The following is an 18,131-nucleotide window of genomic DNA, read 5'->3' as shown; positions in this document are numbered from 1 at the left end:
AAAAACTATATTTTACACATTAAGGATGATCATAACAAAACCCACTGCTCTACTAAAGCCATTTCTGACACATTCAGAACTTACTTTAAAAAACTATATAACTTAAACGCCAATCCCGACTACAAGACAACCTCACAAGACACAAAACTAAACTACATAAACGCATATCTTTTGTCCCTGAAATCACCTCATCTTACTACCACTCAAAGAGACCAGCTGGAAGACCCCATAACATCAGAAGAAATACAAAAAGATATCAAAGGCCCTACCAGCTGGTAAATCCCCAGTCCCAGATGGCTTTAGTAATAGTTATTACAAATTATTTCAAGAAGACCTACTCCCTCACATTACTAAGTTCTCTAACCATATTGACAAAACCAATCCATTATCACCTATCTCATTAGAAGCCCACATTATTCTCATACCCAAGCCGAAGAAATCCTTAGACCACCAATCCCATTTTCGTCCCATCTCGTTAATCAATTCAGATGTGAAGATATACGCCAAAATACTCGCAAATAGATTAAACCTAGTACTTCCAGATCTGATTCACCAAGACCCAGGTAGGTTTTGTCCCCAAAAGGGAGGTGAAAGACAACACGGTCAGGGCCCTGAACTTTATCCAATATATTCAATGCAGGGGAATTCCAGGAATTCTTCTGTCAATAGACGCAGAAAAGGCCTTTGACCGTGTTGGCTGGGACTTCCTACAAGCCAAATTGATTAATATGGGTCTTGGGCCTAAATTACTACACATAATTGTTTTCACTATATTCTCATCCCAATACAAAACTATTGATAAATGGCACATTATCTAACTCATTCACCATATCCAACGGCACGCGGCAGGGGTGCCCTCTGTCCCTCCTGTTGTTTGTCTGCTTTATAGAAACTTTAGCTGCTAAAATTTGAGAAAACCCACTAATCCAAGGAGTTCAAATTGGAAATCAAACCTATGTTATGTTTCTATTTGCAGACGACATTTTATTTTCCATTACACATCCAGAAACATCAATACCCCCATTAATACAGGAATTTAGTACATTTTAAGTTACTCTCAAATTTTGCAATAAATACGTCCAAATCAGAAGTTTTAAATATTAACCTAGATAATTTCACACTAGAAATAGTTAAACTAACAACATTTACGTGGTGCCCCCACTCACTATATTACCTAGGAATAGAATTAACAACTTTGATGGAAAATACCTTTATAACAAACTTTCTTCCCATCCAAAAAATAATCATAAGAGATATTTTATCATGGCTTTCTAAGAAGTTATTGTGGCTAGGCAGAATAAATGTGCTCAAAATGAACATTTTTTCCAAGACTCCTTTACATAATACAAGCCTTACCAATCCCACTACCTAATAACTATATCCCAAGCCTACAAAAAACTTTTAGCGACTTTGTTTGGCACAGACAACCTCCTAGAATAAATAAAACAATTATGCAAACCCCCAAACTACAAGGAGGCCTAGGGATACCCAATATAGCCAAATACCACCAAGCCATATTTTTACAAAAGATTGTAGACTGCTGCACAAATTATGATCATAAAAGGTGGGTTCAACTTGAACACCTTATCTCAAACACACCACATTTAGGTAAACTATGTTGGAATCTGGAGACATCAACGATCAAGTCACTGACAAATTTCACGCTGATAGCGGAAACATATAAAATGGGACACTATTGTAGACACACACTCCTATATATCCTTGAAGCCCTCCCCCTTAACATCATTAATAGATAATGGAGAATTCACATTAGAGCTACATACTTTAATTGATACTCCAGACACATTTTATAGAGATATACCAATACATCTCCTATTATCTAACGAAAAATTACTAACCCAACCAGAATTGATCGATAAGGGATACTACTGCTTTCGCAATTGGTTTACATACGGTCGCGTCCACCACTTTATTACACAACATATGTATTCTAGAAATATGGTTAGACCAGTAACTAACTTTGAAAATCTCTGCATAAGAACCCTCCACTAACACACATCCTTTCAACAATCTACAAAATATTGACTTTTAACCCACCATGATATATACCCCCCTTCCTAGAAAAATGGGAAGAAGAACTAGGTATAATAATACTGCCACAAACTAGCGTATCTATTTTCCAAAATGTCACCAAAACCTCAATCTCTCTTTCAATAAAAGATATCAGTTTTAAAATACTACACAGATGGTATCTCACTCCAATCAAACTACAACACCTATACCAAAACAGATCTAAACGTTGCTGGAGATGCGGACGTGGACATGGCAATATGGCCCATATGTGGTGGTGGTGGTGTAACACTATCCAGAATTTCTGGAGAACTATAGAAAAAATATTAGACACTCAGTTCCCTCTAGACCCTCTAATATGGCTTTTAAATAAGCCTCCTAAAATCGAAACCAAACACTACCTCAAATTATTTTACATAATGATTAATAGCACCAAATACCTTCTAGCTAAAAACTGAAAAAGCAAGGAAGCACAATCATAACAATGTGGACACATAGAGTTTCAAAATTTCTAGAAATAGAAGAATACTATTATATCAAAAACGCTAAAATGGACGTTTGCAGAAATTATGAATTTATGGGAACAATACCTTAAAGGGACACTGTACCCAAAAAAATTCTTTCATGATTCAGATAGAGCATGCAATTTTAAGCAACTTTCTAATTTACTCCTATTATCAAATATTCTTTATTCTCTTGGTATCTTTATTTGAAATGCAAGAATGTAAATTTAGATGCCGGCCCATTTTTGGTGAACAACCTAGGTTGTCCTTGCTGATTGGTGGATAAATTCATCCACCAATAAAAAACTGCTGTCCAGAGTGCTGAACCAAGAAAAAGCTTAGATGCCTTCTTTTTCATATAAAGATAGCAAGAGAACAAAGAAAACATTTTTGGGTACTCACCCATAAATAGTTACAATAGATCCGTTTACTGATTATAAAAAAATACATTTACTCAAATCATTCGCATTGTTTCTAAATATATACATGAAATATAAAGGATTACCTGGGTTTGCTCTAAAAAATTGGATGAGTCGCCAACCAACGTTTATACTTAAAGCAAAATATTATGTCAGTACTAAGCAGTAATTTCATCCTTTTCTTTCTTAGTTTTTTTTTTCTTAAACCTCCATAAAAGACCTTAGAAGTTTAAATGTAATTTTGCAAGAAGGTTTTCTTTTTTCATTTCCCTTGACTGTATGATTTATCTTGTAAAAACATTACCGATTGTTACATATACTGTTCATGGAAGCTGTGCCTTCCACATTGTAATTTGATTTAAACTAAATAAAATCGGTTAGAAAAAAAAAAAAAAAAAAAAATCCCAGATCGGTAACTTCCCTACACTAATAATAATCTGATAATTCTGACTCAGTTGCTCTAAAATGGCTCGGACAAACCTAGAGAACTAATTCTTTATGAGAGGTCTGCAAATAAAAAGGGACATAAAACCAAAAAAAAATATTTCATGATTCAGATAGAACATACAATTTTAAACAAGTTTCAAATCTACTTCCACTATCAAATTTTCTTTGTTTTCTTGTTATCCTTTGTTAATAAGCAGGAAGGTAAGTTCAGGCGTGTGCCCATGTCTGCAGTAATATATGGCAGCAGTTTTGCAACAATGTTATACATTAGCAAGAACACTAGAGGGCAGCACAATTTCCTGTCATGTAGTTCTCAAGACATGTGCACGCTTCCTATCTAGATATCTCTTTAACAAAGAATAAAGAGAACAAATCAAATTTGATAATAGAAGTAAATTGGAAATTTTTATAAAATTGTCTTCTCTATATGAATCATGAAAGACAAATTTTTGGGGGTTCATGTCCCTTTAAGACGACTTTAGTTTTTCATACGAGCAATGTGTTGATTAAGATTAGTTTATATAACTTTTTCAGAGATCACTGTAGCTGTCTACTTCTTCCTATTGTGTGTTTTGTCTGAAAATAAGGTCCAAAAAAGCTTCATCTTATTCTTAAAGGGACAGTCTAGTCAAAATTAAACTTTGATTCATATACAACTTTCCAATTTACTTTTAGCATCAAATTTGCTTTGTTCTCTTTGTATTCTTTGTTGAAAGCTTAACCTAATTAAGCCCTAGGAGGCCACCTCTTATCTCAATGCATTTTGTCAGTTTTTTTTTACAGTTAGACATTGCTAGTTCATGTGTACGATATAAATAACATTGTGCTCACTCCTGTGGAGTAACCTAGGAGTGAGCACTGATTGGCTAAAATGCAAGTTTGTCACAAGAACTGAAATAAGGGGACAGTCTGCAGAGGCTTAGATACAGAGGTAATCACAGTGGTAAAAAGTATATTAATTTAACCGTGTTGGTTATGCGAAACTAGGGAATGGTTATTAAAGGGATTATCTTTTTAAACAATCTACATTCTGGAGTAGACTGTCTCTTTAAATTAACTTAACGCTGTATATAAGGTTATTTTATATTTATAATTCTGTACTTTGATTTGATGTATATATGAATTTAAATTTAAGCAGTGGGATAAACATTTTGCATGTGTTTGCCTTCTTGAATAGACTAAATAACACACTTTATCTTAATCGTATTAATGTCTTCCTTTTTCTGGAAACCCCCTCATTTTACAGAAGTTTATTTATGAACTTCCTATATATATCTGCATGACAAAAGAAATGGGAATCCTGGCACGCAATATATTCAAATAAAAAATCAAGTTCATAAAACGATATTTATTCTGTAAGTTTTAACACTGTTGGAATTCATTGTGACCACAAGGGGGCAGTGGATTCTGAGAGATGGAAAAATCCGTTTATAAAAAGAAAATTTGCTGTTGTGCAGAATATTATATAGCAGCTGTGTGTAGTCCCTTAATGAACAAAACACGAAGCATTAAAAATATAATTATTTCCTGCAGTGTATGCAGCTTGGACACAAGTATCTCAATTTGAGTTGTCAGGCACAGAGTGTAATTACCCCTGAAAATGATACCTAATTTGTGGCCAGATTACAAGTGGCGCGCTATTTGGTGATTTTTGCTCGAGCACAAAAACCGCTGAAAGCAAACTTTTAATTCACGCCAGTTAGCATGTGTATTCCAAGTTGAAAGTAAATGGTTTGCGCACGAGCAACACCCAACGTGCGCAAGCTTCAGGACTTCGGATATTTCGACCACGCTAACCTCCTCTCCCCATAGACGTCAATGGAATGTGTTGTTAAATAAAAACTTACACTTAACTCTCGCGAACTAACACAACCTTGTTTGACCAAGTGTGCTTAACCTGACGTGAGTTATGAATATTTTATAGATATGATTTGTTTTAAGAAAAGGAAAATATATATATATATATATATACCTACAGTAGATAGCTATCTATACAGTATCTCACAAAAGTGAGTACACCCTTCACATTTTTGTAAATAATTTATTATATCTTTTCATGTGACAACACTGAGGTAATGACACTTTGCTACAATGTAAAGCAGTGAGTGTACAGCCTGTATAACAGTGTAAATTTGCTGTCCCCTCAAAATAACTCAACACACAGCCATTAATGTCTAAACCATTGGCAACAAAAGTGAGTACACCCCTAAGTGGAAATGTCCAAATTGGGCCCAATTAGCCATTTTCCCTCCCCAGTGTCATGTGACTCGTTAGTGTTACAAGATCTCAGTGAATGGGGAGCAGGTGTGTTACATTTGGTGTTATCGCTCGCACACTCTCTCATACTGGTGACTGGAAGTTCAGCATGGCACCTCATGGCAAAGAACTCTCTGAGGACCTGAAAAAAAAAATTATTGTTCTACATAAAGTTGGCCTAGGCTATAAGAAGATTGCCAAGACCCTGAAACTGAGCTGCAGCACGATGAGCAAGACCATACAGTGGTTTCACAGGACATGTTCCACTTAGAACAGGCCTCACCATGGTCGACCAAAGAGGTTGAGTGCACGTACTCAGCGTCATATCCAGAGGTTGTCTTTGGGAAATAGACGTATGAGTGCTTCCAGCATTGCTGCTGAGGTTGAAGGAGTGGGGGGGGTCAGCCTGTCAGTGCTCAGACTATACGCCGCACACTGCATCAAATTGGTCTGCATGGCTGTCATCCCAGAAGGAAGCCTGTTCTAAAGATGATGCACAAGAAATACGGCAAACATTTTGCTGAAGACAAGCAGACTAAGGACATGGATTACTGGAACCATGTCCTGTGGTCCAATGAGACCAAGATAAACTTATTTGGTTCAGATGGTGTCAAGCGTGTGTGGCGGCAACCAGGTGAGGAGTACAAAGACAAGTGTGTCTTGCCTACAGTCGAGCATGGTGGTGGGAGTGTAATTGTCTGTCTGGGCCTGCATGAGTGCTGCCGGCACTGGGGAGCTACAGTTCATTGAGGGAACCATGAATGCCAACATGTACTGTGACATACTTAAGCAGAGTATGATCCCCTCCCTTGGAGACTGGGCCGCAGGGCAGTATTCCAACATAACGACCCCAAACACACCTCCAAGATGACCACTGCCTTGCTAAAGAAGCTGAGGTTAAAGGTGATGGACTGGCCATGCATGTCTCCAGATCTAAACCCTATTGAGCATCTGTGGGGCATCCTCAAACGGAAGATGGGGGAGCGCAAGGTCTTTAACATCCACCAGCTCCGTGATGTCGTCATAGAGGAGTGGAAGAGGACTCCAGTGGCAACCTGTGAAGCTCTGGTGAACTTTATGCCCAAGAGGGTTAAGGCAGTGCTGGAAAATAATGGTGGACACACAAAATATTGACACTTTGGGCCCAATTTGGACATTTACACTTAGGGGTGCACTCACTTTTGTTGCCAACAGTTTAGACATTAATGGCTGTGTGTTCAGTTATTTTGAGGGGACAGCAAATTTACACTGCTATACAGGCTGTACACTCTCTACTTTACATTGTATCAAAGTGTAATTTCTTCAGTGTTGTCACATGAAAAGATATAATAAATTATTTACAAAAATGGGAGGGGTGTACTCACTTTTGTGAGATACTGTATGTGTGTGTGTGTGTATATATATATATATATATATATATATATATATATATATATATATATATATATATATATATATCCAAGTTATAACACAAGCACTCACTGGACTTGATACAGGTGAAATTAAGTGTTGTTTTCCATATAAACAAGTGACGTTTCAGGGTGTTCATCCCTTCATCAGACCAACCGTTGGTCTAATAAAGAGGTGAACACCCCAAACGTCACTTGTTTATATGGAATAAAACAATTTTTATTTCACCTGTATCAAGTCCAGTGAGTGCTTGTGTTATAACTTGGATATTTGAACTTTCTATTATGTTCATCGGTACATGTTAACTTTCATCTTGTAATACGCAAGCAAGTTTCCACGGTAGCAATATTGCAAAAACGTTGCACACCACTTGTGATCTAGTTATTTATCTTTTTTTTGTTTTAGTGTAACGTACGAGGACCCACAAGCTCTCGGAGGATTGGCATCTGCTCTGGATGTCCGGCAACAAAACTCAGGAGGGGTAAGATACCAACACCTAAATTACTGCTCTTCTTTAGAGCTTACAAAGTATAGGTTCAGAGATAAACATGATATCATACTTTTCTCTTAAAGGGACAAGAACCCCATTTTTTTCATGATTTAGAAAGAACATGCAATTTATTTAACTTTATTTACTTCAATTATCTAATTTGCTTCATTCGCTTGGTATTCTTTGTTGAAAAGCATATCTAAACAGGTTAAGTAGCTGCTGATTGGTGGCTGCACATAGATGCCTTGTGTGATTGGCTCACCCATGTGCATTGCTATTTCTTAAACAAAGACTAGCTGAAGAATGAAGCAAATTAAATAGTAGAAGTAAAGTGGAATGTTTAAAATTGTATTGTCTATGAATCATGAAAGAAATATTTTGGGTTTCATGTCCCTTTAAAAGGACATTAAATACCTCTTGCCGAACCATTTTTTTAACACAAAACTTAAGGGTTTGATTCCCCTTTAATGTTGATCATTTTTTTTACTTTTATTTAATAATGGACATCTTATAATTAAAATGAATGTTTAACCATGTTAATCTTTCAATACTTGTTAGTAAACGTGTTTTTAAAAGCTGATTTTAGCATTATTTTTTTCTAATTTTTCTTAGTCACTATACAAAACCTGACGTTTACACTTCAAAAGGGCTTATTTCTTTTAATTTCCTTTTTGATTTATTTGTTTATTTTTTTAAATATGACCATAAACATATTTTAAATAGATTGTATGTGTGGTGGTTACAGTTTTGATGATAAATATGTATATACTTTTTTTTTATTTTATTTATTTTTTTAAATCAGCTTGCAAAAAAATCTCTTATTTTGATATAGTTGTATATGGTTAAATACATTATTGTTTTTTCACTTTAAAGGGACATTATACTCCTTATGTAAAAACAAACAAAAAATGTTTGGTCATTTAAAAAGGACATAAAAAGGATTTTGTTTAAAAGTTTTGATTGCCCTACGCTCCCTAGAGTGGCCAAAAAGCTCATTCTATAACTTAGTTATTCCAAATGCTGCAAATTGCCTAAACCCGCTATTTGATTTGCAGTTTACAGAATGTGCTTTTTGGCTCCTCTAGGGAGCGTAGGGCAAGCACAGCTTTTAAACAAAAACCTTAGGTGTTATATGTCCTTTTTAAATGACCAAACATTTGTGCTATACATTAGAAATCTGTTTTCTGACCCGTTTAAGACGTGCAGTACAACATGTATTTGATTCCTGATGTGAAATTTTAAAAGTGCAGTTGCACGTTTAGCCCTAAGGTGTTATCATGAGATTTGTGCATACTAATTACCAGATGTATGGTGAGTGGGTCCAAATTCCCATGCACTGTGGAACAGATTAAGTTATCTTAATATAACTGTGTAATCTGCACATTGGTCCCTCAGACCACGCTGGGTGTAATTATTAAAGCATATATTTATATACTTCTGTAGTGTACTACTGATAATCATAACAGTGATTCTAACATGGACACTAGACTATACTAATCAATCGGTAAACAAATATAAATATTGTATTAGTAATTTCTTCTTATTTTAAAGTATAGGCAAAGCGATCGTGACATCATAGGGAAATCCTCACACTGACCGACACAGGAGTAGACCTCACTTAATTCTCAAAAGCAAGGGGCATCTGAACCTAGAATTTCCAGTGAATTTTAAACTGCCTCCTATCTAAAGTAAAGCTCTCAAGTTTGTAGAATCTCACAGGGTTGAGAAAATATAACAGAGAGCACCCAGTGCTGCTAATATTTTTTTAAGCAAATACAAATCAAATTGCAGTGTTTTAGTGTATTTTAACTTGCATTTGTTTCTAATTTTGCATTTGTGTGTTTTTCTATCTGTGTAATATGTGCATTGCATATTTTTTAGACAAATTTTGCCACCTTACATTTGGTGAGATAAAACAGCAATATCTGCAGGGGTAAAATGTTTAGAGAATATGATGGGACACAGATCTCCCAACTGTCCCTATTTGAGAGGTACAGTCCCTGATTTTGAGCTATGTCCCTCTTTACAGAATTTCTCTTAGCCCCACCCACTGAAAACCTAGAAACAAACACAACCACAATCCAGCCCACTAACCACTCATGATCCCTCCCCTCCCAACATGGCTCCACCTACAAAATGATGATAGGCTCCTTTCAACCTCCTGTGTCTCTTATTCTCAGCCACAAATGTTGGGATGTATGGAGACACACCCAAGTTACACCCCTGTTAAACCCACTCACCAAGGTTGCAAGACTTATTCTAGTTTTAAAAAATAAATTGTGCTTTGACTTTATTTATTCTTAGCACAATTTTATCTTCATATTTTGAAATAGCACTGTATATTGAATATTATTGATTTAAATAAGAATGTCACTGCCTAAATTTAATTGGAATTGTGCTGCTTACTTTTAATATAAATTATAATTAATATTATCTATACAATTGTTAATGCATATTTTATATTTCTTTCATGTAATTGGCAAGAGTCTATGAGCTAGTGACATATGGGATATACAATCCTACCAGGAGGGGCAAAGTTTCCCAGACCTCAAAATGCCTATAAATACACCCCTCACCACACCCACAATTCAGTTTTACAAACTTTGCCTCCTATGGAGGTGGTGAAGTAAGTTTGTGCTAAGATTTAAGACACTCTCAGCTATGGTTTGGCACTTTATGCATTTATATAAAGTTCTAAATATATGTATTGTACTTATATTTGCCATGAGTCAGGTTCATGTATTTCCTTCTGCAGACTGTCAGTTTCATATTTGGGAATATAAACACTTTAAGAAATGTATTTCTTACCTGGGGTTTAGTCTTTTTCAATTTGACTACTTTTTGCATTTGCGGGTATTAGGCCTGCGGGTGGGTCAAATGTTAGACTTTATTACGTCATTTTTGGCGTGAACTTTTTTGGCGCGGGAAATTACGTTTTTGACGCAACTTCGTCATTTCCGGCGTCATACGTGACGTCGAGACCTTTCACACGGCAGCGTCATTAGTGACGCAAGTGTGTCATTTCTGGTAATTTTTGGCGCCAAAAGAGTTTACGTTACGTTGTCCATCATACTTGGCGCCAATTTTTTCTTCATTATTTCAATACCCCATTGATGTTTGCCTCCTGCTTTCCTTTCTATCAAGAGGCCTATGCTTTTGCATTTTTTCCCATTCCTGAAACTGTCATTTAAGGAAATAGATAATTTTGCTTTATATGTTGTTTTTTCTCTTACATTGAGCAAGATGTCCCAATCTGATCCTGTCTCTGAAGTTTCTGCTGGAACATTGCTGCCTGACATGGGTTCTACAAAAGCGCATTTGTTGTAAAATTGTAGAAATTATTCCACCAAATTTCATTTTTAATAGTTGTCATGATAAACTTTTACATGCAGATAGTGTTTCTATCAGTTATAGTACATTGCCAGTTGCAGTTCCTTCAACTTCTAATGTGCATGATATACCTGTAAATTTTAAAGAATTTGTTTCTGAATCTATTCTGAAGGCTTTGTCTGCATTTCCACCTTCTAATAAACGTAAAAGGTCTTTTAAAACTTTTCATTTAGCTGATGAAATTTCAAATCACCAACAACATAATAATTCATCCTCTTCTGATGAGGATCTGTCTGATACAGAAGATCCTTCCTCAGATATTGACACTGACAAATCTACTTATTTATTTAAAATAGAGTATATGCGTTCTTTATTAAAAGAAGTGTTAATTACTTTGGATATTGAGGTAACCAGTCCTATTGACGTTCAGTCTAATAAATGTTTAAATGCTGTTTTTAAACCTCCTGTGGTTTCCCCAGGTGTTTTTCCCATTCCTGAAGCTATTTCTGATATGATTTCTAGGGAATGGAATAAGCCAGGTACTTCCTTTATTCCTTCTTCAAGGTTTAAGAGATTGTATCCTTTACCAGCAAAATCTATAGAGTTTTGGGAAAAGATCCCCAAAGTTGATGGGGCTATTTCTTCTCTTGCTAAACGTACCACTATTCCTATGGAAGATAGCACTTCCTTTAAGGATCCTTTATATAGGAAGCTTGAATCTTATCTAAGGAAGGCCTATTTATATTCAGGTCATCTTCTCAGACCTGCTATTTCTTTGGGTGATGTTGCGGCTGCATCAACTTTTTGGTTGGAAAATTTAGCGCAACATGAATTGGATTCTGACATATCTAGCATTGTTCGCTTACTGCAACATGCTAATCATTTTATTTGTGATGCCATTTTTGATATTATCAAAATTGATGTTAGATCCATGTCTTTAGCTGTATTAGCTAGAAGAGCTTTGTGGCTTAAATCTTGGAATGCTGATATGACATCTAAATCTAGATTACTATCTCTTTCTTTCCAAGGTAATAATTTATTTGGTTCTCAGTTGGATTCTATTATTTCAACTATCACTGGAGGAAAAGGAGTTTTTTTGCCTCAGGATAAAAAAACCTAAGGGTAAATCTAAGGCTTCTAACCGTTTTCGTTCTTTTCGTCAGAATAAGGAACAAAAACTCAATCCTCCTCTCAAGGAATCTGCTTCCAGTTGGAAGCCTTCCTCAAATTGGAATAAATCCAAGCCATTTAGGAAACCAAAGTCTGCCCCTAAGTCCGCATGAAGGTGCGGCCCTCATTCCAGCTCAGCTGGTAGGGGGCAGATTAAGGTTTTTCAAGGATTTTTGGATAAAATGTGTCCAAAATCATTGGATTCAGAGCATTGTCTCTCAAGGGTATAGAATAGGATTCAAAGTAAGACCTCCTGTGAGAAGATTTTTTCTCTCACGCATCCCTGTAAATCCAGTAAAAGCTCAGGCTTTTCTGAAGTGTGTTTCAGACCTGGAGTCTTCAGGGGTAATCATGCCAGTTCCTCCTCAGGAACAAGGTTTGGGGTTTTATTCAAACCTATTCATTGTACCAAAGAAAGAAAATTTGTTCAGACCAGTTCTGGATCTGAAATTTTGAATCGTTATGTAAGAGTACCAACTTTCAAGATGGTGACTATAAGGACTATTCTGCCTTTTTTTCAGCAAGGACATTAGTCCACAATAGACTTGCAGGATGCATACCTTCATATTCCGATTCATCCAGAACACTATCAGTTTCTGAGATTCTCTTTTCTAGACAAGCATTACCTCTTCCATTTGGCCTAGCAACAGCTCCAAGAATCTTTTCAAAGGTTCTGGGTGCCCTACTATCTGTAATAAGAGAACAGGGTATTGCGGTGTTTCATTATTTGGACGATATCTTGGTACTAGCTCAGTCTTTACATACTGCAGAATCTCACACGAATCAACTAGTGTTGTTTCTTCGGAAACATGGTTGGAGGATCAATTTACCAAAAAGTTTCTTGATTCCTCAGACAAGGGTCACCTTTTTAGGCTTCCAGATAGATTCAGTGTCCATGACTCTGTCTCTAACAGACAAGAGACGTTTAAAATTGGTCGCAGCATGTCGGCTCCTTCAGTCTCAGTCATTCCCTTCAGTGGCTATGTGCATGGAAGTTTTAGGTCTCATGACTGCAGCATCGGACGCGATCCCCTTTGCTCGTTTTCACGAGACCTCTACAGCTTTGTATGCTGAATCAATGGTGCAGGGATTATACAAAGATATCACAATTAATATCCTTGAATCCCAATGTACGACACTCTCTGACATGGTGGATAGATCACCATCGTTTGGTTCAAGGGGCTTCTTTTGTTCGCCCAACCTGGACTGTGATCACAACAGATGCGAGTCTTTCAGGTTGGGGAGCTGTTTGGGGGTCTCTGACAGCACAAGGGGTTTGGAAATCTCAAGAGGCGAGATTACCAATAAATATTTTAGAACTCTGTGCAATTCTCAGAGCTCTTCAGTTCTGGCCTCTACTAAAGAGAGAACCATTCATTTGTTTTCAGACAGACAATATCACAACTGTGGCTTATGTCAATCATCAGGGTGGGACTCACAGTCCCCAAGCTATGAAAGAAGTATCTTGGATACTTGCTTGGGTGGAATCCAGCTCCTGTCTAATCTCTGTGGTGCATATCCTAGGTGTAGACAATTGGGAGGCGGATTATCTCAGCCGCCAGACTTTACATCCAGGGGAGTGGTCTCTCCATCCAGATGTGTTTTCTCAGATTGTTTAGATGTGGGGGCTTCCAGAGATAGATCTCATGGCCTCTCATCTAAACAAGAAACTTCCCAGATACCTGTCCAGGTCCAGGGATGTTCAGGCGGAAGCAGTGGATGCACTGACACTTCCTTGGTGTTATCAACCTGCTTACATCTTCCCGCCTCTAGTTCTCCTTCCAAGGGTGATTTCCAAAATCATCATGGAACAGTCTTTTGTGTTGCTGGTGGCTCCAGCATGGCCACACAGGTTTTGGTATGCGGATCTGGTTCGGATGTCCAGTTGCCCGCCTTGGCCACTTCCGTTAAGGCCGGACCTACTATCTCATGGTCCGTTTTTCCATCAGGATCTCAAATCATTAAATTTGAAGGTATGGAAATTGAACGCTTAGTTCTAAGTCATAGAGGTTTCTCTGATTCAGTGATTAATACTATGTTACAAGCTCGTAAATCTGTCTCTAGAAAGATTTATTATAGAGTTTGGAAGACTTACATTTCATGGTGTTCTTCTCATAAATTCTCCTGGCATTCTTTTAGAATTCCTAGAATTTTGCAGTTTCTTGAGGATGGTTTGGATAAGGGTTTGTCTGCAAGTTCCTTGAAAGGACAAATCTCCGCTCTTTCTGTTTTATTTCACAGAAAGATTGTTATACTTCCTGATATACACTGTTGTGTACAGGTTTTAGTTCGTATTAAGCCTGTCATTAAGTCAATTTCTCCTCCTTGGAGTCTTAATTTGGTTCTGAGGGCTTTACAGGCTCCTCCATTTGAACCTATGCATTCTTTGGACATTAAACTACTTTCTTGGAAAGTGTTGTTCCTTTTGGCTATCTCTTCTGCTAGAAGAGTTTCTGAGCTATCTGCTCTTTCTTGTGAGTCTCCTTTTCTGATTTTTCATCAGGATAAGGCAGTTTTGCGGACTTCTTTTCAATTTTTACCTAAGGTTGTGAATTCTAACATTAGTAGAGAAATTGTTGTCCCTTCTTTATGTCCTAATCCTAAGAATTCTTTGGAGAGATCCTTACATTCTTTGGATGTGGTAAGAGCTTTGAAATATTATGTGGAAGCTACTAAAAATTTCAGAAAGACTTCTAGTCTATTTGTTTTATTTTCTGGTCCTAGGAAAGGTCAGAAAGCTTCTGCTATTTCCTTGGCTTCTTGGTTGAAACTTTTGATTCATCAAGCTTATTTGGAGTCGGGTCAAACCCCGCCTCAGAGAATTACAGCTCATTCTACTTGATCAGTCTCCACTTCATGGGCTTTTAAGAATGAAGCTTCAGTTGATCAGATTTGCAAAGCAGCCACTTGGTCCTCTTTGCATACATTTACTAAATTCTACCATTTTGATGTATTTGCTTCTTCGGAAGCAGTTTTTGGTAGAAAAGTTCTTCAGGCAGCTGTTTCAGTTTGATTCTTCTGCTTTTTGATTTAAGTTTTTTTCTTTCAAAAGTGAAAATAAACTTATTTTTGGGTTGTGGATTATTTTCTCAGCGGAATATGGCTGTTTTTGTTTTATTCCCTCCCTCTCTGGTGACTCTTGAGTGGAAGACTCCACATCTTGGGTATTGCTATCCCATATGTCACTAGCTCATGGACTCTTGCCAATTACATGAACGAAAACATAATTTATGTAAGAATTTACCTGATAAATTAATTTCTTTCATATTGGCAAGAGTCCATGAGGCCCACCCTTTTTATGGTGGTTATGATTTTTTGTATAAAGCACAATTATTTCCAAATTTCCTTTGTTGATGCTTTCTACTCCTTTCTTTATCACCCCACTGCTTGGCTATTCGTTAAACTGAATTGTGGGTGTGGTGAGGGGTGTATTTATAGGCATTTTGAGGTTTGGGAAACTTTGCCCCTCCTGGTAGGATTGTATATCCCATATGTCACTAGCTCATGGACTCTTGCCAATATGAAAGAAATGAATTTATCAGGTAAATTCTTACATAAATTATGTTTTTCTGTTTGAGTTTTTAAACTGCTTGTTTGTTTTTATCACAACATTTTAATTTAGGGAACACATATAGGAACATCCTTTAGCTTGATATACAACTGTCTAGGTAAAAATTGCCTTTACAGAATCCTGTGAAGGACCCTATAATACTGACGGATATTTTTATGTAATCTCTTGGGATCAGAGAGCTTTAGGGAATCTCTGAAAATAATTTGTAATCTTTCGACTGCAGAGGGAAGTTCTGTCATAATGCAGATCTATGTTGGTAGTTCTGGGGTACAATTGAAATGGGGTGCACATGTTGCTACCAATCTTTGCTAGTTTTTCCTAGTTAAGTAGTAGAAATCTTCATGCCTCATGAATATCAATTAGAATGTAATAAATATATTTTAAACATCAAAATGAACCTCCGTTAAATGTAACCATTAAAGGACTAGGTATGTATGCAATAATATCACTACAGTTTACCAATCATGAGGAAAAAAGAAAAAAAAGAAAAATATATTCAGTACATTTTTAGTTACATTTACAGAATAAGATATTAAATAATATTCCTCTATTTTTTTCTTAATATTTTTGGTGGGAGACCAAAATGCTACATACTTGGAAAAATGTTAAGACAAAAGAAAAAGGGGGGGGGGGGAGAGACAAAAAAAAAAGAACAAAGAGAGACAGAAAAAAAGAGCAAAATAGATACAGCAAATTTTGTTACATTTTCCTAATACTGTATTCATAATATTTTATTTTTGGGGGGGGGGGCAAAATGCTACATAGTTGGAAAATAAGGAGAAGGGGAGAATAAAAAACAAAATAAAGCATAAACGTTTAGTGAGTGTAACATTAACCTCTTAAGGACATATGTCAGATTTTTTCCGTCATAAAACAATTGAGCAAACTGAAAGCTGTGTCCTTAAAGGGTTAAGTTTTCCTGTTTATTGTGAAACAATCTGTGGGGAAGGAACGCATTTTAGAGAATATGGCATTAAAGGAAAATGAAATCCATTTTTTTTTCATGATTCAGACAGAGCATATCTTTTTAAACTGTTTTTCTTTTTACTTCTATTATCGATTTTCCTTATTTCTCGTGATATCCTTTATTGAAAGAGCAGCATTACACTACTGGGAGCTAGCTGAACACATTGGTAAGCCAATGACAGGAGGCATATATGTATAGCCACCAAACAGCAACTAGCTCCCAGTCCCTGAGCCTACCCTAGATATGCTTTTAATTAAGGATACCAAGAGAACAAAGCAAAATAGATAAGAGGTACATTTTGGGTTTCCTATCCCTTTTAAGATTTTCTATTTATTAGTAAACAATCTGTGAGGAAAAAATCCACCACAAGTAAGTGAATACATTTTTTTTTTTGGGGGGGGGGGGGCTGTGACTACAAAGTGCTGCAAAAAATATATTAAAAAGTGTTTTCCTATTGGCTAGAAAAATAAATTCTGATCATTCTCCTTTGGCTTCTACAAGATAAACCGATTTACTTTATGAATATAACATTTTATACTGAAACATGACTGACTGTTTATTAATAAACATAGTTAATCTTTTTTTTAAAAAAAGGCAGTCCTTTTGTTATAACCAATTTCCATATTTGATAATTCTACCCAATGCTGTATGGATATTTCCAGTATAAAAAGTGTCATCGAAGGTGCTCTCTTAGATAACCAATATCTTCTAATCAACCTTCTTCCTATCAGTATATAAGCTATAATGAGTTTCTTCATACCTTTTTCTCCAACATAGGTGTGTCCGGTCCACGGCGTCATCCTTACTTGTGGGATATTCTCTTCCCCAACAGGAAATGGCAAAGAGCCCAGCAAAGCTGGTCACATGATCCCTCCTAGGCTCCGCCTTCCCCAGTCATTCTCTTTGCCGTTGTACAGGCAACATCTCCACGGAGATGGCTTAGAGTTTTTTGGTGTTTAACTGTAGTTTTTTATTCTTCAATCAAGAGTTTGTTATTTTAAAATAGTGCTGGTATGTACTATTTACTCTGGAACAGAAAAGTGATGAAGATTTCTGTTTGTAAGAGGAAAATGATTTTAGCAACCGTTACTAAAATCGATGGCTGTTTCCACACAGGACTGTTGAGAGGAATTAACTTCAGTTGGGGTAAACAGTGAGCAGACTTTTGCTGCTTGAGGTATGACACATTTCTAACAAGACTATGTAATGCTGGAAGCTGTCATTTTCCCTATGGGATCCGGTAAGCCATTTTTATTACATAAGAATAAAGGGCTTCACAAGGGCTTTTAAGACTGGTAGACATTTTCTGGGCTAAAACGATTGATATATAAGCATTTTTAATACTTCATAGCTTTGAGGAATTATTTTATTCTTGGGAATTATGTAAAATAACCGGCAGGCACTGTATTGGACACCTTGTTCTCTAGGGGCTTTCCCTAATCATAGGCAGAGCCTCATTTTCGCGCCTCTATTGCGCAGTTGTTTTTGAGAAGCATGACATGCAGATGCATGTGTGAGGAGCTCAGATACATAGAAA

The 18,131-nt window shown here is 36.5% G+C and overlaps 1 protein-coding gene across 4 annotated transcripts in view; it reads left to right on the top strand.

Moving 5' to 3' along the window:
* Positions 1-18,131, top strand: part of TOM1L2 (target of myb1 like 2 membrane trafficking protein) — a 367,857-nt gene that overhangs the window by 189,477 nt on the left and 160,249 nt on the right. For all 4 annotated transcript variants that reach the window (XM_053694561.1, XM_053694560.1, XM_053694559.1 and 1 more), the window contains one exon: positions 7,472-7,547. In XM_053694561.1, the coding sequence (XP_053550536.1) occupies positions 7,472-7,547 (76 nt within the window). The remainder of the gene's footprint in view (positions 1-7,471; positions 7,548-18,131) is intronic.

Source organism: Bombina bombina, chromosome 11 (assembly GCF_027579735.1).
Source record: "Bombina bombina isolate aBomBom1 chromosome 11, aBomBom1.pri, whole genome shotgun sequence".
Lineage (NCBI taxonomy): Eukaryota > Metazoa > Chordata > Amphibia > Anura > Bombinatoridae > Bombina > Bombina bombina.
Note: the sequence above shows the minus strand (reverse complement) of the source record. Positions and strands in the feature narration are given on the sequence as shown.